The following is a 21,466-nucleotide window of genomic DNA, read 5'->3' on the forward strand; positions in this document are numbered from 1 at the left end:
TTCCTTCCACTACAGACTGATACACTCTTGAAGTCATTCTGTTTCGCTCCATTCTCTCTACATGTCCGAACCACCTCAACAACCCTTCCTCAGCCCTCTGGACAACAGTTTTGGTAATCCCGCACCTCCTCCTAACTTCCAAACTACGAATTCTCTGCATTATATTCACACCACACATTGCCCTCAGACATGACATCTCCACTGCCTCCAGCCTTCTCCTCGCTGCAACATTCATCACCCACGCTTCACACCCATATAAGAGCGTTGGTAAAACTATACTCTCATACATTCCCCTCTTTGCCTCCAAGGACAAAGTTCTTTGTCTCCACAGACTCCTAAGTGCACCACTCACTCTTTTTCCCTCATCAATTCTATGATTCACCTCATCTTTCATAGACCCATCCGCTGACACGTCCACTCCCAAATATCTGAATACGTTCACCTCCTCCATACTCTCTCCCTCCAATCTGATATTCAATCTTTCATCACCTAATCTTTTTGTTATCCTCATAACCTTACTCTTTCCTGTATTCACCTTTAATTTTCTTCTTTTGCACACCCTACCAAATTCATCCACCAATCTCTGCAACTTCTCTTCAGAATCTCCCAAGAGCACAGTGATTGTACCTGCAAAATAAATCACCATGGGCCCCAAGAAAGCTTCTAGTGCCAACCCTATAGCAAAAAGGGTGAGAATCACTATGGATATGAAGAAAGAGATCATTGCTAAGTATGAAAGTGGAGTGCGTGTCTCTGACATGGCCAGGTTGTACACAAAACCCCAATCAACCATCACTACTATTGTGGCCAAGAAAACGGCAATCAAGGAAGCTGTTCTTGCCAAAGGTGCAACTATGTTTTCGAAACTGAGATCGCAAGTGATAGAAGATGTTGAGAGACTGTTATTGGTGTGGATAAACGAGAAACAGATAGCAGGAGATAGCATCTCTCAAGCGATCGTATGTGAAAGGGCTAGGAAGTTGCATGACGATTTAATTAAAAAAATGCCTGCAACTAGTGGTGATGTGAGTAAATTTAAGGCCAGCAAAGGTTGGTTTGAGAGATTTAAGAATCGTAGTGGCATACATAGTGTGATAAGGCATGGTGAGGCTGCCAGTTCGGACCACAAAGCAGCTGAAAAATATGTGCAGGAATTCAAGGAGTACATAGAAGCTGAAGGACTGAAACCTGAACAAGTGTTTAATTGTGACGAAACAGGCCTGTTTTGGAAGAAAATGCCAAGCAGGACCTACTCTGAAACTCCCAGAGTGTTCAGGAAAAACAATGTCCTCAAGGCTAATTTGTGTGTGATGTGGAGGGCAAACAGTAAGGCATGGGTCGCTAGGGACTTTTCCTATGACTGGTTACACCATGCATTTGCCCCCACTCTGAAAAATTACCTCCTGGAAAATAAATTGGACCTTAAGTGCCTCCTGGTATTAGACAATGCTCCTGATCATCCTTCAGACTTGGTAGAGCGACTTTCTGGGGACATGAGCTTCATCAAGGTCAAGTTTTTGCCTCCTAATACCACTCCTCTCCTGCAGCCCATGAACCAGCAGGTCATTGCAAACTTCAAAAAACTGTACACAAAAGCTGTGTTTGAAAGGTGCTTTGTAGTGACCTCAGAAACTCAATTGACTCTAAGAGAGTTTTGGAGAGATCACTTTAGCATCCTCAATTGTGTAAATATTATAGGTAAGGCTTGGGAGGAAGTGACTAAGAGGACCTTGAACTCTGCTTGGAAGAAACTGTGGCCAGAATGTGTAGACAAAAGGGATTTTGAAGGATTTGAGGCTAACCCTGAGAAGCCTATGCCAGTTGTGGAATCAATTGTGGCATTGGGGAAGTCCTTGGAGTTGGAGGTTAGTGGGGAGGATGTGGAAGAGTTGGTGGAGGAGGACAATGAAGAACTAACCACTGATGAGCTGCAAGATCATCTTCAACAGCAAGAGGCCAGACCTGAGGAAACTGCTCAGGAGGAGGGGATAGAGAAACTGAAGAAGTTGTCTACTTCAAAGATTAAGGAAATCTGTGCAATGTGGCTTAAAGTGCAAACCTTTTTTGATGAAAATCACCCTAACACAGCTACTGCAAGCCGTGTTGGCAACCTGTACAATGACACTGTTGTGAACCACTTTAGGCAAGTCATAAAAGAAAGAGAGGTACAGGCCTATATGGACAGATATGTTGTGCGACAGAAGTCCAGTGACTCTCAAGCTGGTCCTAGTGGCATTAAAAGAAGAAGGGAAGTAACCCCAGAAAAGGACTTGCCACCTCAAGTCCTAATGGAAGGGGATTCCCCTTCTAAACACTAACACCATCCACACTCTCCCCTCCTCCCATCCCATCAATCATCACCAGATCTTCAATAAAGGTAAGTGTCATGTAATTGTACATGTCTTCTTCAGTTTGTGTGTATTAAAATTAATATTTCATGTGGTAAAATTTTTTTTTTCAATACTTTGGGGTGTTAGAACGGATTAATTTGATTTCCATTATTTCTTATGGGGAAAATTAACTCGACTAACGATGATTTCAACTAACGATGAGCTCTCAGGAACGGATTAATAGCGTTGGTCGAGGGTCCACACCGGCCGTATCCCACCGAGGCAGCCAGCTTTCAGGGAGAAGGCTTACAGCTTCTCATCTCATCCCCTGCATGCATCAGCACTGTGTACCTTGTTCCAAGGTTAGTAGGTTCGAGTCTCCTTCAGCCAGAGGTCAGTGTTTGTGTATATTTCGCCTGCTCTTGCGAATTCCTTGCATTGTTAATATATCTAGTAAGGCTGATGCATGCAGGGGATGAGATGAAAAGCTGTAAGCCTTCTCCCTGAAAACTGGCTGCCTTGGCTCAAAGTCTAGCGCAAGCTGGACTCCAAGGTATTGTCCAGCGGGGCCCTCTTGGATTTATCCCTGGTAGAAATGGTGGTGATATTTCACCTATTGTCTAAACTTGCTGACTTACGGCCAACAACTCAACATGTTACAGACCTTTTACACACATTCATTTATGTATTTGTGTTGATTTAATGCTAAATGACACGCAAGTGTTCAGTACTGCACAAGAATTAAATATATTTGCCTTACCTTTCTTCCTAAGAGCGTGTGTAAGTCACAGTGTGGTGGTAGGTGTGGGGTTGGAATGACGTGGAGCAGGGAGTAGCCCGAGTGTGCCGCCAGAGCTTCTTCACACATCAGCACTGCAGCAGCTGCATCCCATCCCTCCACAGTGCAGCGCAGAGCAAGACGAGCATGGCTGGCTGCAACCTGAGCTCTAGCAGATAAACTGATAATATGGTAAACCAGTCTAAAAGATTTCAGAAATACAGAACAAAATCTGCTGAGTTTTTTGATTTGGAACAATGGACAATGTCCGCTGGTTACAGAATTATCCATTATTGTTTTGACTCACAAAATAGTAATAACACAACTGCTAACAAACAGGTGAGGTTTGAACCCACAGCAAGTGAGTCCTAAAGCTCCAGGCCAGTGTGTAAGCCACTTGGCCAGCTGGCTACGGTAAGACTTATCAAACTAGGTATATTTCTATACACCGCACAGTGCTGTATGACCCTTGTGGGTTTACTGCTTAGTTTTGATTAATCTGTACACTATAAGCATTTAAGTCCCCCCCCCCCCCCCACAAGTACTTTCTCATATGGGTATTGTTGAAAATCATTGCATTAGCAAAACACTGTAAAGCTGGGCCCTCCTGTAATAACAATAATAAGAAATGTCCATATTTAAAGGCAGTGTTAATGCAGTATGGTGAGAATAGAGTAAACCCAATTTAATAAAGTAATAGAGGAGTGAGTGGCTGGAATTGGTGATTGTGGTGGATAGACGCGATTGTTTTACAGTGATCAGAACATTAATGAAACCACGGAACAGGTGGGGTCTTAACCCACGGCAAGGGAGTCCTTAAACTCCAGGCCAGTGCATAAGCCACTCGGCTACAATAAGATTCATCCAACTAGGTATATTTCTATACACCATAGGAAAGGTAGCATGGGCCTCACTGTGACCACAAATGCAAGTTTTTACGGATGAATCTCCTGCCAGCTTAAGTTACATTCATCATGGCCATGCTGGTGGGAGATTCAACTATAAAACTTGCATTTGTAGTCACAGTGAGGCCCATGCTACCTTTCCTATGGTGTATGGAAATATACCTAGTTAGATGAATCTTATTGTAGCCAAGTGGCTTACGCACTGGCCTGGAGTTTAAGGACTCTCTTGTCATGGGTTAAGACCCCACCTGTTCCGTGGTTTCGTTAATGTTCTGATCACTGTAAAACAATCTCGTCTATCCACCACAATCACCAATTCCAGCCACTCACTCCTCTATTACTTTATTAAATTGGGTTTACTCTATTCTCACCATACTGCATTAACACTGCCTTTAAATATGGACATTTTTTATTATTGTTATTACAGGAGGGCCCAGCTTTACAGTGTTTTGTTAATGCAATGATTTTCAACAATACCCATATGAGAAAGTATTTGGGGAGGGGGGGGGGCTTAAATGCTAAAGTGGGTATAACTGTTGTGGAGGGAGTAGTAGATAAGTTTGGGGTGCAAGGGGTAAATGAAAATGTGGGCTTTTAATTGAACTATGTATAGCAAGAGGTTGAGTAATAAATAATACATATTTTAAGAAAAAGAGGATAAATAAGTATACAAGATATGATATAGCACATAATGAAAGCAGTTCCTTAGATTATGTATTGGTAGATAAAAGGTTGATGGGTAGATGTCAGGATGTCCATGTTTATAGAGGGGCATCAGATATATTGGATCATCATTTAATTGTAGCTACAGTTAGAGTAAGAGGTAGATGGGGCAAGAGGAAAATGACAACAAGTAAAAGAGAGGTGAAAGTTATAAACTAAGGGAGGAGGAAGTTAGGGTGAGATATAAGAAACTATTGGGAGAAAGGTGGGCTAGTGAGAGTATAGGTAGTGTAGGGGTTGAAGAGGGATGGGATAGTTTTAAAAAGGAAGTATTAGAATGTGGGGCAGAAGTTTGTGGTTATAAGAGGATGGGTGCAGGAGGAAAGAGGAGTGAATGGTGGAATGATGAAGCAAAGGGTGTGATAAAAGAGAAAAAGGTCACTTATGAGAGGTTTTTACAAAGCAGAAGTGATATAAGAAGGGTGGAGTATGTAGAGAGTAAAAGAGAGGTGATAGAGTGCAAAAAAAGAGCAAATGATAGAGTGGGTGAGGTGCTGTCAACAAATTTTGCTGAGAATAAGAAAACTTTTGGAATGAGATAAATAAGTTAAGGAAGCCTAGGGAATGAATGGATTTGACAGTTAAAAACAGAATAGGGGAGTTAGTAGATGGGAAGTTGGAGGTATTGGGAAGATGACGGGAATATTTTGAGGAACTGTTAAATGTTGACGAAGAGAGGGAGGCAGTAATTTCATGCACTGGCCAGATAGGTATAACATCTTTTAAGAATGAAGAAGTGCCCACAGATATGAGTGCAGGAGAGGTATGTGAGGCATTAGGTAGAATGAAAGGGGGTAAAGCAGCTGGAACTGATGGGATCATGAAAGAAATGTTAAATGGAGGGCATTGAACTAAAGGCCTATGTCACTCACATGCATAGTACAAGTGTGTAAGTTTACGGAGAAGTTTATCAGGAGAACAGTAGCGAAGCACCTGGTAAGGAGTGAATTTATAAACAATAACCAGTACAGTTTTCCAGATGGTAGATAATGTCTCACAGATCTGCTAGAGTTCTATGTTAAACAGGGGAGGGAGAGAGAGAGAGAGTGAAGGGTGGACTGTATATTTTTGGGATTGCAAGAAGGTATTCGATGCAGTACCCCACAAAAAACTGGCACAAAAGCCAAAGGAGTAGGCAGGAATTACAAGGAAAACATTACTGTGAATCAAGGAATACTTAACGGGAAGAAAGCAATGAGTTATTGCCAGGGAGGAGGTTTGGGAATGGGCGAGTGTGATGAGTGGGGTTCCACAAGTATCCAGTACTGTTTTTTGTGTGTAAATCGAGTCAGAGGTGTCCCTGGTTGTAGACGATGAAAAACTAATGAGGAGAATATAATCAGGAGTAGACCAGGAAAAACTACAAATTCATCTGGACAACCTGCAGGATTAGTCTGACAAGTGGCTATTCTAATTTAACCATAACAAATGCAAGCGTGCGTGAGCGTGTTAGATAGGAGTGAATGGAGACGAATGGTACTTGGGACCTGACGATCTGTTGGAGTGTGAGCAGGGTAATATTTAGTGAAGGGATTCAGGGAAACCGGTTATTTGCATATAGTCAGACTTGAGTCCTGGAAATGGGAAGTACAATGCCTGCACTTTAAAGGAGGGGTTTGGGATATTGGCAGTTTGGAGGGATATGTTGTGTATCTTTATATGTGTATGCTTCTAAACTGTTGTATTCTGAGCACCTCTGCAAAAACAGTGATAATGTGCGAGTGTGGTGAAAGTGTTGAATGATGATGAAAGTATTTTCTTTTTGGGGATTTTCTTTCTTTTTTGGGTCACCCTGCCTCGGTGGGAGACGGCCAACTTGTTGAAAAAAAAAAAAAATGCAAAATTGTGAAAATCAGAGGAGGACAAAGACTTCTAACCTCCATGAAAAAGAAGGACCTCAGGGTGAGCATAGTTCGAGCATTTTTGCCTGAAGCACAAATCAACCTAGTAACCACTGCAGGACATGCAGTACTGGCAAATTTCCAGGAAGCTTTCAGGAACATCAATAGGGAAGCATTTACTAGCTTTTATATGGCATATATCAGGTCTATCTTGGAGTATGTAGCACCCACATCTGGCAAAGCATGTAAAGAAGCTGGAAATGCAAAGATTTGCAACAAAACTTGTCCCGTAACTGAGTGGAATGATCTATAAGGAGAGGCTTGAGGAGCTTAACCTAATGACACTCAAGGACAGAAGGATCAGAGATGACATGATTTGGAGTGCATAATAATGAGAGGAACTGACAGGGTGAGTCTGAGAGGTAGGACTCAGGTATGCAAGATCACAACAGACAGTTAAAAGCACAAATGAGTCATAGGGATGTTAGGAAATACTTCTTTAGCCTTAGAGTGGTCAGGAAGTGAAACTATCTAGACAGCAAAATGGAAGAGGCATAATTCACACATAGCTTTAACAACAGGTAATGCTTTCCTTGTATGAGCCAGCAAAGAGGTGGGGCCAGGAGCTGAAACTCAACCCCTACAACCACAATTAGATGACTACGAGTATGTATATGCACATGTACACATACATTTATACATATGCAAATAAGATCACAGTAAATATGCAGAACAACCACTGAAAAAAATAGTAGAATTCTAAGCACTTTTGTGATTTCTCACATTATCAAGGACCTTGATAATGAGAGAAATCACAAGGGCCACTTGCAGAGGTCACCGGACCTAACTGTTTGTGACTTCTTTCTTTGGGGGTACGTGAAGAGCAGTTTATGTACCACCACTACCTGCAACCTTGGAGGAGCTGAAAATTTCGATCACTGAAGCAGTTCGCACGTTAACTCCAGATGTGCTGCAGAGCATCTGGACCAAACTGGACTATCACATCGATGTTTGCCGAGCAACCAGAGGAATGCACATTGAGTGCCTTTAATGCTACTCTATACCACATGAAACTGAATGAAATCTTGCATCTGAAGCTACTAACTGTGAAAAATTATTACACTAAAGTTACATGCTATACCTGTTTGAAATTAGGGAGTGTTTTTGTGGACACCCTGTATTTATAGATGGAGTTGTAAAAGAAGTGAATGTTTTTGTGATGGCAAGAGGTGTGGGGTTAAAAGATAAAGAATTTAACACAAAGCGGGAGTTGTCACAGTTGCTCTTTGCTGATGACATTGTGCTTTAGGGAAATTCTGAAGAGAAGTTGCAAAGGTTGGTGGATAAGTTTGGTAGGGTATGTAAAAGAAGAAAATTAAAAGTGAATATAGGAAAGAGTAAGGTGATGAGGATAACAAAAAAATTAGGTGACAAAAGATTGGATATCAGATTGGAGGAAGAGAGTATGGAGGAGGTGAATGTATTCAGATACTGAGGAGTGAACATGTCAGCAGATGGGTCTATGAAAGATGAGGTGAATCATAGAATTGATGAGGGAAAAATGGTGAGTGATGCACTGAAAAGTCTGAGGAGACCAAGAACTTTTCCATGGAAGCACAGAGGGTACAGTTATACCATCACTCTTATATGTGTGAAACTTGGGTAGTGAATGTTGCAACAATGAGAAGGCTGGAGACAGTGAAGATGTCATGTCTGAAAGCAATGTGTAATAATAATAATAATATCTTTATTTACTACAAGTACATGTACAAGGTATACAGTCCTAGCTGACAACAATGACATACTACTATATAGAAAGTCCCTTGTTATGCTCCGCATTTCGGGCAAATTAGGTCAGTGTCCCAGGATGCAACCCACACCAGTCGACTAACACCCAGGTACCCATTTTACTGATGGGGAACATAGACAACAGGTGGAAAGAAACACGTCCAATGTTTCTACTCTGGCTGGGAATCGAACCCAGGCCCTCGCCATGTGAAGCGAGAGCGTTAACCACCAGTCAATATAATGCAGAGAATTCACTGTTTGGAAATTAGGAGGTGTGGGATTACTGTACCAAAAGCTATTATCCAGAGGGCTGAGGAGAGGTTGTTGAGGTGGTTAGGACATGTAAAGAGGGTGGAACAAAATAGAATGACATCAAGAGTGTATAAATCTCTAGTGGAGGGAAGGCAGGGTAGGGGTTGGCCTAGGGAAGGTTGGAGGGAGGGGGTAAAGGAGGTTTTGTGTGTGAGGGGCTTGGACTTCCTGTAAGCATGTATGAGCGTGTTAGGTAGGAGTGAATGGAGACAAATGGTTTTTAGGACTTGACGTGCTGTTGGAGTGTGAGCAAGGTAACATTTATGAAGGGATTCAGGGAAACCGGCAGGTCGAACTTGAGTCCTGGAGATGGAAAGTACAGTGCCTTCACTCTGAAGGAGGGGTATTAATGTTACAGTTTTATAACTAGAGTAAGCGTGCCTCTGGCAAGACAGTGATGAAGTGATTGATGATAAAACTTTTTCTTTTTTGGGCCACTCTACCTTGGTGGGATACGGCCAATGTGTTAATAAACAAAATAAAATAATAATGTTTTTATATTATCTATGGAGGCAAAGAAGGGAATGTATGAAAGTATAGTAGTACCAACACTTTTATATGGGTGTGAAGCTTGGGTTGTAAATCCTGCAGCCAGGAGGCGGTTGGAGGCAGTGGAGATGTCCTGTCTAAGGGCAATATGTGGTGTAAATATTATGCAGAGAATTCGGTGTGTGGAAATTAGGAGAAGGTGTGGAGTTAATAAAAGTATTAGTCAGAGGGCTGAAGAGGGGTTGTTGAGGTGGTTTGGTCATTTAGAGAAAATGGATCAAAGTATAATGACATGGAGAGCATATAAATCTGTAGGGGAAGGAAGGAGGGATAGGAGACAACCACAAAAAGGTGGGAAGGAGGGGGTAAAGGAGGTTCTGTGGGTGAGGGGCTTGGACTTCCAGCAAGCGTACGTGAGTGTGTCAGATAGGAGTGAATGGAGACGAATGGTTTTTGGGACCTGACGAGCTGTTGAGTGTAAGCAGGGTAGCAGGGTAATATTTAGTGAAGGGATTCAGGGAAACCAGTTATTTTTATATAGCTGGACTTGAGCAATGGAAATGAAAAGTACAATGCCTGCACTTTAAAGGAGGGGTTTGGGATATTGGCAGTTTGGAAGGATATGTTATATATCTTTATATATGCTTCTAAACTGTTGTATTTGGGCACCTCTGCAAAAACAGTGATTATGTATGAATGAGGTGAAAGTGTTGAATGATGAAAGTATTTTCTTTTTGGGGATTTTCTTTCTTTTTGGGTCACCCTGGCTTTGTGTATGCTTGAGTGAACACTAACCTGCACGCTCAGTTAAACATTTCACAATTAATTTATTGTGTTTGGTGTTTGTTTATTAAGTGCGACTGTGAAATAAGCTACCATGGTGGTGGATGGTATTGGTGGATGGTGGTGGTGGATGGTATTGGAAGATGGTGGTGGTGGTGGTGGATGGTATTGGTGGATGGTGGTGGGGTGGATGGTGGTGGTGGTGGATGGTGGTGGTTGTGGATGGTGCCTTCTTCAGAGATTAAGGAGATTTGTGCAATGTAGAATAGGGTGCAGGCATTTGCTGAAGAATATCACCCTGAGCAAGCTGAAACAAGCCATCTCTGCAACAAGTTCAGTGACAGAACCATGTCCCATTTTAGGGAAATCTTAAAGAAGGGAAGTAATCCCAGATAAGGACTAGTTACCTAGACTTTATGGAAGGGGATTCCCCTTCCAAACAATAAGTGCTCCCTCACTCCTCCCTATCTTCCAGATGCCATCAACAATCTTCAATAAAGGTTAGTAAAAATGTTATTTTATATGTTTATTTAAATGTGTATTTATCTATTACCAATTGTACTTTGTATGTTTGTTGTGTATGTATATGTAAAATTATAATTGATCTCTATAAAATATTTTTTTTTTTTGTGAATATTTTTGGATTTCTGGAATGGATTAATTGTATTTACATTATTTCTTATGGGAAATATTGCTTCGAGTTTCGAACGTTTTGACTTTAGAACTAGCTCCTGGAGCGGATTAAGTTCAAAACATGGGGTACCACTGTACGTCACTAAGTGAGGAGAGGCTGTATTCATGATCTAGTAACTTCTCATAGCTTACCCCAAAACATCCACCAGATTTTTGTTTTGTTCTCAGTCATTGGGAAGTTTTGACTATTCAAGTCGAAAGTAGCCAGCAGCCTCACAAGTCTATTACAAACTTACCCCACTCTTTCTTGAACACTTCCACTCACCTTCTCATTCTATAGCTGTGTGCACTGATTTTTACAAATCCTAAGGCGGAGTAGGGTTTACCTGGAGTTTACCTGGAGAGGGTTTCAGGGGTCAACGCCACTGCGGCCCGGTCTGAGACAAGGCCTCATGGTGGATCAGGGTCTGATCAACAAGGCTGTTACTGCTGGTCACACACACGCTGATGTATGAACCACAGCCTGGTTGGTCAGGTACTGATTTAAGGTGCCTGTCTAGTGCCTTCTTGAAGACAGCCAGGGGTCTATTGGTAATCTCCCTTATGTATGCTGGGAGGCAACTGAACAGTCGGGGGCCCCGGACGCTTATTGTGTTCTCTCTCAGTGTACTCGTGGCACCCCTGCTTTTCATTGGGGGAATGTTGCATCTCCTGCCGAGTCTTTTGCTTTCACTGGGAGTGATTTTTGTGTTCAGGTTTGGTGCCAGTCCCTCCAGGACCTTCCAATTGTATATTATCGTGTATCTCTCTCGCCTGCATTCAAGGGAATACAGATCAAAGACCTTCAACCATTCCCAGTAGTTTAGGTGCCTTATCGTACTTATGTGTGCCATGAAAGTTCTTTGTACACTCTCCAGGTCTGCAATGTCACCAGCCTTGAAGGAGGACGTTAGTGTACAGCAGTATTCCAGCCTAGAGAGCACAAGCGATTTGAAGAGAATCATCATGGGCTTGGCATCCCTAGTTTTGAAGGTTCTCATTATCCATCCTGTCATTTTCCTAGCGGATGAGGTAGATACATTGTTGTGGTCATTGAAGGCGAGATCCTCTGACATTATCACTCCCAGGTACTTCACATTATTTTCCGCTCTATTGTATGGTTAGAATTTGTTGTATACCCTGATACATTTTAAATTTATTCAAGTTTCCCATATCTGAGTAGTTGAAATTTCTCCTCGTTGAACTTCATATTGTTTTGAGTGGCCCATTCGAAGATTTGGTTGATGTCTGCTTGGAGTCTTGCAGTATCTTCGATGGAGGTCACTGCCATGGTAATCCGGGTGTCATCCGCAAAGGAAGACATGTGTCAGAAATGAGGATGAGGAATAGAATGGCAGCGAGTACTGTGCCTTGTGGAACAGAACTTTTTACTGTGGCTGCCTGGGACTTTACTTTGTTTACTGTTACTCTTTGTGTTCTATTTGTCAGGAAGTTGTAGATCCATCTACCAACTTTTCCCATTATTCCTTTATCACGCATTTTGTGTGCTATTACACCATGGTCACACTTGTCGAAAGCTTTTGCAAAGTCTGTGTATGCTACATCTGTATTTTGTTTATCCTCTACAGCATCCAGGACCTTGTCATAGTGGTCTAGTAGCTGGGACAGGCAGGAGCGACCTGCTCTAAACCCGCGTTGCCCTGAGTTGTGTAACTGATGGTTATCTAGGTGGTTGGCGATCTTGCTTCTTAGAACCCTCTCAAAGATTTTTATGATATGGGATGGTAGTGCTATCGGTCTGTAGTTCTTTGCAACTGCTTTACTACCACTTTTGTAGAGTGGGGCTATGTCTGTTGTTTTTAGGGTGTGTGTGGGATGACCTCTGTTTCCATGCTTCCTCTCCATAAAATGCTGAAGGCAATTCTTGATGAACACGGAGTTCCATGAATCTGGTCCTGAAGCAGAGTGCATGGGCATGTCATTTATTGTCTCTTCAAAGTTTTGTGGCGTTAGAATAATATCCGAGATTTTTGAGATGACCAAATTTTGGGTTTTGTTCATAAAGAATTCATTTGGATTGTCGACCATTAGTCTGGGCAGTGGCTCGCTGAACACTGAGTCATATTTAGACTTTAGTATCTCACTCATTTCTTGGCTGTCATCTGTGTATGTCCCATCCTGCCTAAGCAGGGGCCCAATACTGGATGTTCTTTTTCCCTTAGGTTTGGCATAAGAGAAGAAGTATTTTTTCAATTTCCTTTATGGCCTTCAGTTCTTCCTGTGATTCTTGTCTCTTGTAAGATTCCTTCAGCTTAAGTTCGATATTTGCAATTTCGTTGACTAGTGCCTCCCTGTGTATTTCAGATACATTGGCCCCACTCAGCAGCTCTGGGACTCTTCGCCTTCATCTGTATAGGGAATGTCTTCTCTTTCTAGTTTACATCTTCTCTTTCTTTTTCTTAATGGAATGTGTCTTGAGCAGATCTCAAGAACCACAGAATTCGTTTTTTTCAAGGCAAATGTTCGGGTCCGTGTTGTTTAGGATATCTTCCCAGCTTGTTTCATTTAGGACATGGTTTACTTGATCCCATTGTATGTTTTTGTTATTGAAATTAAATTTCATGAAGAGACCTTCATGACTGCTCACATTTTCCTGGTCAGGAGCCCTGTGCATACATGTCTGTACCTCTATTATGTTGTGATCTGAGTATATTGTCTTTGGTACAGTTATATTATGTATCAGATCATCATTGTTAGTGAAGATGAGGTCCAGCATATTTTCTAGTCTTGTAGGCTCTACTGTTTGCTGGTTTAAGGTGAATTTGGTGCAGAGATTTAATAGTTCGTGTGTGTGTGAAATTTCATCTGAGCTGCCTCCCGGGGTGATCTCTGCTAAAACATCATTTGCTATACTCCTCCATTTTAGGTGTCTCAAGTTGAAATATCCTAGTAGTAAGATGTTTGGGGCAGGAGTTGAGAGATTTTCCAGGCATTGGTCAATTTTCTCAAGCTGCTCCGGGAATTGCTGGGAAGCTGCATCTGGAGGCTTGTATACTACCGCAATGACAAGGTTTTGGTTTTCACTCTTTACTGCCAAAACTTCAACTACATTATTTGAGGTGTTTAGTAGTTCTGTGCAAATGAGCGACTCTATGACATACAGGCCAACCCCCCCCTTGTTGCCTGTTTAGTCTGTCGCATCGGAATAGGTTATAACCTGGGATCCATATTTTGTTGTCATAATGATCCTTTATGTGGGTATCTGTGAATGCTGCAAACATTGCATTTGATTCTGTGAGCAGTCCCTTGATGTAAGGAATTTTGTTGTTTTTTTGATGGCTTTAGACCCTGTATGTTTGCATAGACAAATGTCGTTGTATTGGTGGAATTTAGGGGGGTTTTATTTGTTGGCTCTAATATCTGTTGTTCTGGAGTAGAGGCTAACATCTGTGCCTCTGCTCCAGAAGTGTTTTCAGTTGGTGTAGGATTATTGTCATTTCTTGCCAGTCTTTTTTTCCCTCCTGGCCCTAAAAAACCTCTGTCCCTGAAGAGGTTGTGGCTCCTCTCTCTTGTTTCCTATAGTCTGTCTGGTCTGTGTCTTCTAGTCCCCTTGAGATGATGTGCCTGGCAGTATGCATTGTAGCATTTTCTTCCATGGACTGATGAGTGACACATTTCTGGGTGAAATAAGTTACAGGAAGGGAAGTTGCACTCTCCTGTTGTCTGGGTGCAGCATTTTTTGGGATGGTCAAAGGTGCATGTCCCACCTGTTTTACCAGATATACCATGCCTTCAGATACCCAAGGCGTAATATTTACATAGATTGTAATTCTGTTTGCTAGGATTTATTGTAGCTGCGTTTGCTACTGGTGCATTTATATTTCCTGTTTCCTCCCTATCTTTCACCCCTGTATGGACATAAGTGCTTCCGCCAGATTTTGCTAGTAGTGTGTCTACATTATTCCCTGAGGCATCATCCCATTTTGATCCATCTCCAGCAGTATCTCTATTATGAACCTCTGTCAACTGAATAACATTGTTTTCACTGTCCTCCAGGACAACACTAGTACCCTCATGAGCACTGTCTTCTAAGACATCACTAGAACCCTCTGGAGCACTTTCCTCCAGGACTACTCTAGCACCATCAGCAGTGTCCTCCAGGACAGCACTAGCACCCTCAGGAGCATTGTCCAAGACAGCCCCATCCCTACCACCCATCTTATTTTCCCAGGTGTCATACCATGCTGACATGACTTTCAAGAAGGATCTTTTATTGGTGTTCTTGTCTTTTAATTAATATAGATGTCATTTTCTCATACAGGTGTATATCGTTTGGGCAGACCCAAAAACATCTCTCTAAGTTTGTCAAGTGTGGTCACTGGTTTAAAATCCCTGCATATACCATGGAACCATTGACCACAGAGATGGCAAGCAATCCAGGCCTGTTTTTGTCCCTTACCCTTTCTGCAGACTACATAGATCTTCATGGTAGTGGTCATCTTACAATACTTGACAACTCTCCTAGCTAGCTAGTCTATAATTCCTTGAAGTATTTTAATTTTTTGTAACAGTATGTGAATGTTTTTCCTGACTGAGTAATCCAGGGACATTTAGTAGATTCAACCAACATTTTTAGAGCAAAATTATATGCCAGATTCTTCACTCTCACACACTTTGCAACCACGTCCGCCTCGTCATTCGTTCTTGTTTCTGACTCTCAAAGTGCTTTATAAGCTATCCAAAAATTTGACTCTGCACATCCCACCATTCTTCGTATATAATAATGGTCATGTCACATTTCTGGCAACCACAAAACAAGTCGGTTTATACTGTGTCCCTGGACACGCCAGTATTCTGGGAAATGAACTCGGTCATTTTATCAGCTGTTCCTCAACTGCCAATCTCCTGCAGGAGTGTCTTTTTTTGGACTATTTTCCAATACTCTCTGAACAACTTCAAAATAGCTGACAACAATGTTGGTCCAAGTTAGAACACAATAAACTGTTTCCTGTCATATTAAAATTGGTTCCTGACCATCTTCTTCCCATCATTGTTATGTATGGGAAACAACACTCATGTTTACAAATAGGACACAAAGAACTTACACACAGATACTACACAGAGAAACGTCTTATACCTCACTATCACTTAGCTATATCTTAATATACTATCCTATCTGCCAGAGAGCATGTAGAAGTCACTTGCAACTTTTACAACACCCTGATGCACCCCCCTCTATCTGACCTATTTGCTGAAAGTTCCACTTGTTACAAATAACAAATAAATAATCTCTATCACCAACTTTGACTTTAGTTTTGCACCCACACCTTCCCTAACCCACACCTTTCCTAACCCACACCTTTCCTAACCCACACCTTTCCTAACCCACACCTTCACTAACCCACACCTTCACTAACCCACACCTTCACTAACCCACACCTCCACTAACCCACACCTCAACTAACCCCCACCTCCACAAACCCCTACCTCCACTAACCCCCACCTCCACTAACCCACACCTCCACTAACCCACACCTCCACTAACCCACACCTCCACTAATCCACACTTCCACTAACCCACACCTCCACATGTCCCTACCCGCTTAGCTGTATGACTCATATAGGTACAGAATATTTTTTAACAATAATAATAATAATAATATCCACCACAAGAAGGAACAAAGTGTGTACTTACACATAGGATAACTAAGTCTTTGATACACTTGAAGAGCTACTTACAGTGTGTTTATAGCAGTAACAGTAAGAATAGAACCTTGTATAGTTGCAACGAAGCATCCTGATGACAGTACAAGTGTTACAGTGTGTTTATAGCAGTAACAGTAACAGCAGAGCCTTGTACACAGTCACCACGAAGCATCCTGATGACAGTACAAGTGTTACTTACAGTGTGTTTATAGCAGTAATAGGAACAGCAGAGCCTTGTACGCAGTCACCACGAATTCTCCTGGTAGCCACGTAGTAACCACGGATGAGTTTCTCAGCTTGAGTGCTGAACACAACACGTAGTCCGCGCACTATACACAAGTACTGTACAGAAGAAACATGGTCAGCTTTTATGCAGCAGTTCCAACTACGATACAGTACATACAATGATCAATAAAAACTCACATAGAAACATTAGATGCACTTATGTATGCCAATCTACTGCTTATCTGATGCAATGCTCTCTTATGCTAATTGTTTTACATGATGGAAGGAGCGTTGGTGTCCATTGCTGTCTTACTAACACACAGGATAACAGGTATATCTTGCTACTTTTAATTACACTTTGGTCACACTACACATTTTTTCTTAATAGTTCTTGTTCTTATAGTAATTTCCTTTCATCTCTGGTAACCTAGTGGCTAAAGCTCTCGCTTCACACAGCGAGAGTCTGGGTTCGATTCCCAGCCAGCGTAGAAACATTGGGCGTGTTTCTTTACACCTGTTGTCTATGTTCACCCATCAGTAAAATGGGTACCTGGGAGTTAGTCGACTGGTGTGGGTCGCATCTTGGGACAAGTATGGTATAAGAGGGCACTCCCTCAACTACCTAAAGTCATACCTCAGCAACAGAAGCCAATATGTGTACACAAATGGGGCAACTCTTCCTCACAGCCAATTACAGTTGGTGTCCCACAGGGAAGTGTCCTAGGCCCTCTTCTCTTTCTCATATACATAAATGACCTACCAAATGCATCGCAACTACTCAAACCCACACTATTTCCAGATGATATTACATACGTCTACTCTCACCCGAGCCCAGTCATGCTAGCCAATACTGTAAATACCGAATTACAGAAAATATCAACCTGGATGAGGACCAGCAAACTTACTCTAAACATTGACAAAACCTACTACATTCAGCTGGTAACAGAGCTGCAGATGTGTCTCTTAACATAATGATAAATGGATCACCTATCACAAAACTCACAGAGGGAATTTCCTAGGAATCCACCTTGATAATAGACTCAAATTTCAAACACATATACAACAAATTTCCAAAAAAATTTCAAAGACCGTAGGCATACGTACTATCGAAGATACGGTACTATGTTCCACAGTCAGCACTCCTGGCCCTATATCACTCGCTTATTTACCCCTATCTCACCTATGGAATTTGTGCATGGGGCTCAACAGCAATAAACCATCTCAGACCACTAATCACCCAACAAAAGGCTGCAGTCAGAATGATAACAAATTCCCACTACAGACAGCACACTCCACCAATATTCAGAACTCTAAACCTACTCACAATACAAAACATCCATGGAACATTAAAATGGTATAAAATACCGACAGGTTGTTAGGTAAGACACATATGCAACAGTTAGGTATCTTTATTTCGAAACGTTTCGCCTACACAGTAGGCTTCTTCAGTCGAGTACAGAAAAGTTGATAGAAGCAGAAGATACTTGAAGACGATGTAATCAGTCCATCACCCTTAAAGTTTTGAGGTGGTCAGTCCCTCAGTCTGGAGAAGAGCATTGTTCCATGGAATGAAACAATATTGTTTCATTCCATGGAACAATGCTCTTCTCCAGACTGAGGGACTGACCACCTCAAAACTTTAAGGGTGATGGACTGATTACATCGTCTTCAAGTATCTTCTGCTTCTATCAACTTTTCTGTACTCGACTGAAGAAGCCTACTGTGTAGGCGAAACGTTTCGAAATAAAGATACCTAACTGTTGCATATGTGTCTTACCTAACACACAAAACATCCATACTTATTACTGCATCTACCACATACATAGAACACTTAACTCTGACATAAACCCTCCCCTCAAACATCTCCTTGCCAACCTCAACAGAACACATGACCATAACACAAGACACAGATCACTCTTTGATGTTCCTCGTGTTCATCGCACGCTATGCAAAAACTCAATGCACATAAAAGGCCCTAAAATCTGGAATTCATTACCTGTGAATATAAAAGAAACACTCTGTTTATAAATTCAAGTCTCTTCTCAAAAATCACTTACTCACCCACAACTAAATAAGTACTGAATAACTGTATCTCATATATGTCTCATTATTGTATCTCATAAATGTCAACCTGTGACCCAATCAAACTTTGTTACTATTTAACTTCATTACCTAACAGCAACACAGTAAATGACCATACGACCTGTTGTTGTAATACTCATTTGTGCTTAATTGTTATCTGTTTACAATAATGTTTTACCACTGAATACTTCATTGCTTAGTTAATCTTAAGTTAATTTTAAGCCTGCCTGAAATGCTATGCATTCAAGTGGCTTTGGCATGCTGCATTTAACTGTATTCTTTTGTACTTCTCTGTATCATGTTCAAATTAATAAATAAATAAATAAATAAATAAATAAATAGTAGTATGTCATTGATATCAGATAGGCCTGTATACCATGTACATGTACTTGTAGTAAATAAAGATATTATTATATTATTATATTATCTGCATGGGGAAGTGGAATAAGAATCTTTTCTCTGTAAGCCATGCATGTTGTAAAAGCTGACTAAAATGCCAAGAGCAATAGGCTAGTAACCCCCTCTCCAGTAGAGATTACTAAAAATAATAATAAAAATCTTTTAAGTTGGGATGTTTGAATGTGCGTGGATGTAGTACGGATGATAAGAAAGAGATGATTGTGGATGATACGAATGAAAAGAAGTTGAATGTCCTGGCTCTAAGTGAAACAAAGCTGAAGGAGGTAGGAGAGTTTCAGTGGGGAGAAATAAACTGGATTAGGTCAGGAGTATCTGAGAGTGTTAGAGCTAAGGAAGAGGTAAAATAATGTTGAGGGATCAGTTGTGGCAAGAAAAGAAGGAATATAAATGTATAAATTCAAGGATTACGTGGAGTAAAATATGGGTCGGATGTGAAAAGTGGATTTGTAGTAAGTGTTTATGCACCTGGAGCAGAAAGAAGTGTAGAGGAGAGAGAAAGATTTTGGGAGATGTTGAGTGAATGCGTTGGGAATTTTGAACCAAGTAAGAGAGTGTACTTGTGGTGGGGGACCTAAATGCTAAAGTGGGAAAAATTGTTGTGGACAGAGCAGTAGGTAAGTTTGGAGTGCAAGGGATAAATGATAAAGAGGAGCCCTTAATTGAACTTTGTATAGAAAGAGGTTTGGAAATAAGTAATACATATTTTAAGAAAAAGAGGATAAGTATATAAGTACAGTGAAACCCCGAGTTTTGAACATATTGACTATTGAATGCTTCAAATTTTGACCATTTTTTTTTTCGAACCAATTTTGTCCCGAGTATCGAATGTGCCCCGTGTTTCAAAGCGCCAGGTACTGGACCTGTCCGCCTGCCTGCTCTGTCTGCGTCCCTGCGCAGGCATCATGAATCAGTCTGGCTTTGTTTATGCTTGAGTGAACACTAACCTGCCTGCTCATTTAAACATTTCATAATTAATTCATTGTGTTTGGTGCTTGTTTATTAGGTGTGACTGTGAAATAAGCTACCATGGTAGTGGTGGTGCATGGTGGATGGTATTGGTGGATGGTGGTGGTGGATGGTATTGGTGGATGGTGGTGGTGGATGTTATTGGTAGATGGTGTTAGTGGTGGTGGATGGTATTGGTGGATGGTGGTGGTTGTGGATGGTGCCTTCTTCAGAGATTAAGGAGATTTGTGCAATGTAGAATAGGGTGCAGGAATTAGCTGAAAAATATCACCCTGAGCAAGCTGAAACAGGCCATCTCTGCAACAAGTTCAGTGACAGAACCATGTCCCAGTTTAGGGAAATCTTACAGAAGGGAAGTAATCCCAGATAAGGACTAGTTACCTAGACTTTATGGAAGGGGATTCCCCTTCCAAACAATAAGTGCTCCCTCACTCCTCCCTATCTTCCAGATGCCATCAACAATCTTCAATAAAGGTTAGTAAAAATGTTATTTTATATGTTTATTTAAATGTGTATTTATCTATTACTAATTGTACTATGTATGTTTGTTGTGTATGTAAAACTATAATTAATCTCTATAAAATGTATTTTTTTTGTGTGAATATTTTTAAGTTTCTGAAATGGATTAACAGTATTTACATTATTTCTTATGGGAAATATTGCTTCGAGTTTCGAACATTTCGACTTTAGAACTAGCTCCTGGAACGGATTAAGTTCGAAACTCGAGGTTCCACTGTATATGACATAGGGCGTAACGATGATAGTTTATTGGTGAATAAAAGGTTGATTGGTAGACTTCTGGATGTTCATGTTTACAGAGGGGCAACAGATATATCGGATCATTATTTAGCAGTAGCTACAGTTAGAGTAAGAGGTAGATGGAGCAGAAGGAAAATGGCATCAGTGTGTAAAAGAGATAATAATATAATATAATATCTTTACTTCTACAAGTACATGTACAAGGTATACAGGCCTACCTGCAGTTTACCTGCAGATGGTTTTGGGGGTCAACGCCCCCGTGACTCGGTCTGAGACTAGGCCTCAAGGTGGATCAGGGTCTGATCAACCAGGCTGTTACTGCTGGCTGCACACACTGACGTATGAACCACAGCCCGGTTGGTCAGGTACTGACTTTACATGCCTGTCCAGTGCCTTCTTAAGACACCAGGGGTCTATTGGTAATCTCACTTATGTATGCTGGGAGGCAGTTGAACAGTCTTGGGCCCCAGACATTTATTGTGTTGTCTCTCAGTGTACTCGTGGCACCCCTGCTCTTCCTTGGGAAAATGTTGCATCTCCTGCCGAGTCTTTTGCTTTCATAGGGAGTGATTTTCGTGTGCAAGTTTGGTACTAATCCCTCTAGTATTTTCCAAGTGTTTATTATCAAGTATCTCTGTCGCCTGCACTCCAGAGAATACAGATCAAGGGCCTTCAACCGTTCCCAGTAATTTAGGAGCCTTATCGTACTTGTGTGTGCTGTGAAAG

At 41.4% G+C, this 21,466-nt stretch overlaps 1 protein-coding gene across 4 annotated transcripts in view; it reads right to left on the reverse strand.

The window, feature by feature from the left end:
• Nucleotides 1–21,466, reverse strand: part of LOC128700403 (minichromosome maintenance domain-containing protein 2-like) — a 135,682-nt gene that overhangs the window by 8,392 nt on the left and 105,824 nt on the right. For 3 of the 4 annotated variants that reach the window (XM_070099992.1, XM_070099991.1, XM_070099993.1), the window contains 2 exons: nucleotides 16,488–16,630; nucleotides 3,091–3,277 (listed from right to left, as the gene is read on the reverse strand). In XM_070099992.1, the coding sequence (XP_069956093.1) occupies nucleotides 3,091–3,277; nucleotides 16,488–16,630 (330 nt within the window). The remainder of the gene's footprint in view (nucleotides 1–3,090; nucleotides 3,278–16,487; nucleotides 16,631–21,466) is intronic. The other variant, XR_011393984.1, reaches the window with a different exon arrangement.

Source organism: Cherax quadricarinatus, chromosome 71 (assembly GCF_038502225.1).
Source record: "Cherax quadricarinatus isolate ZL_2023a chromosome 71, ASM3850222v1, whole genome shotgun sequence".
Lineage (NCBI taxonomy): Eukaryota > Metazoa > Arthropoda > Malacostraca > Decapoda > Parastacidae > Cherax > Cherax quadricarinatus.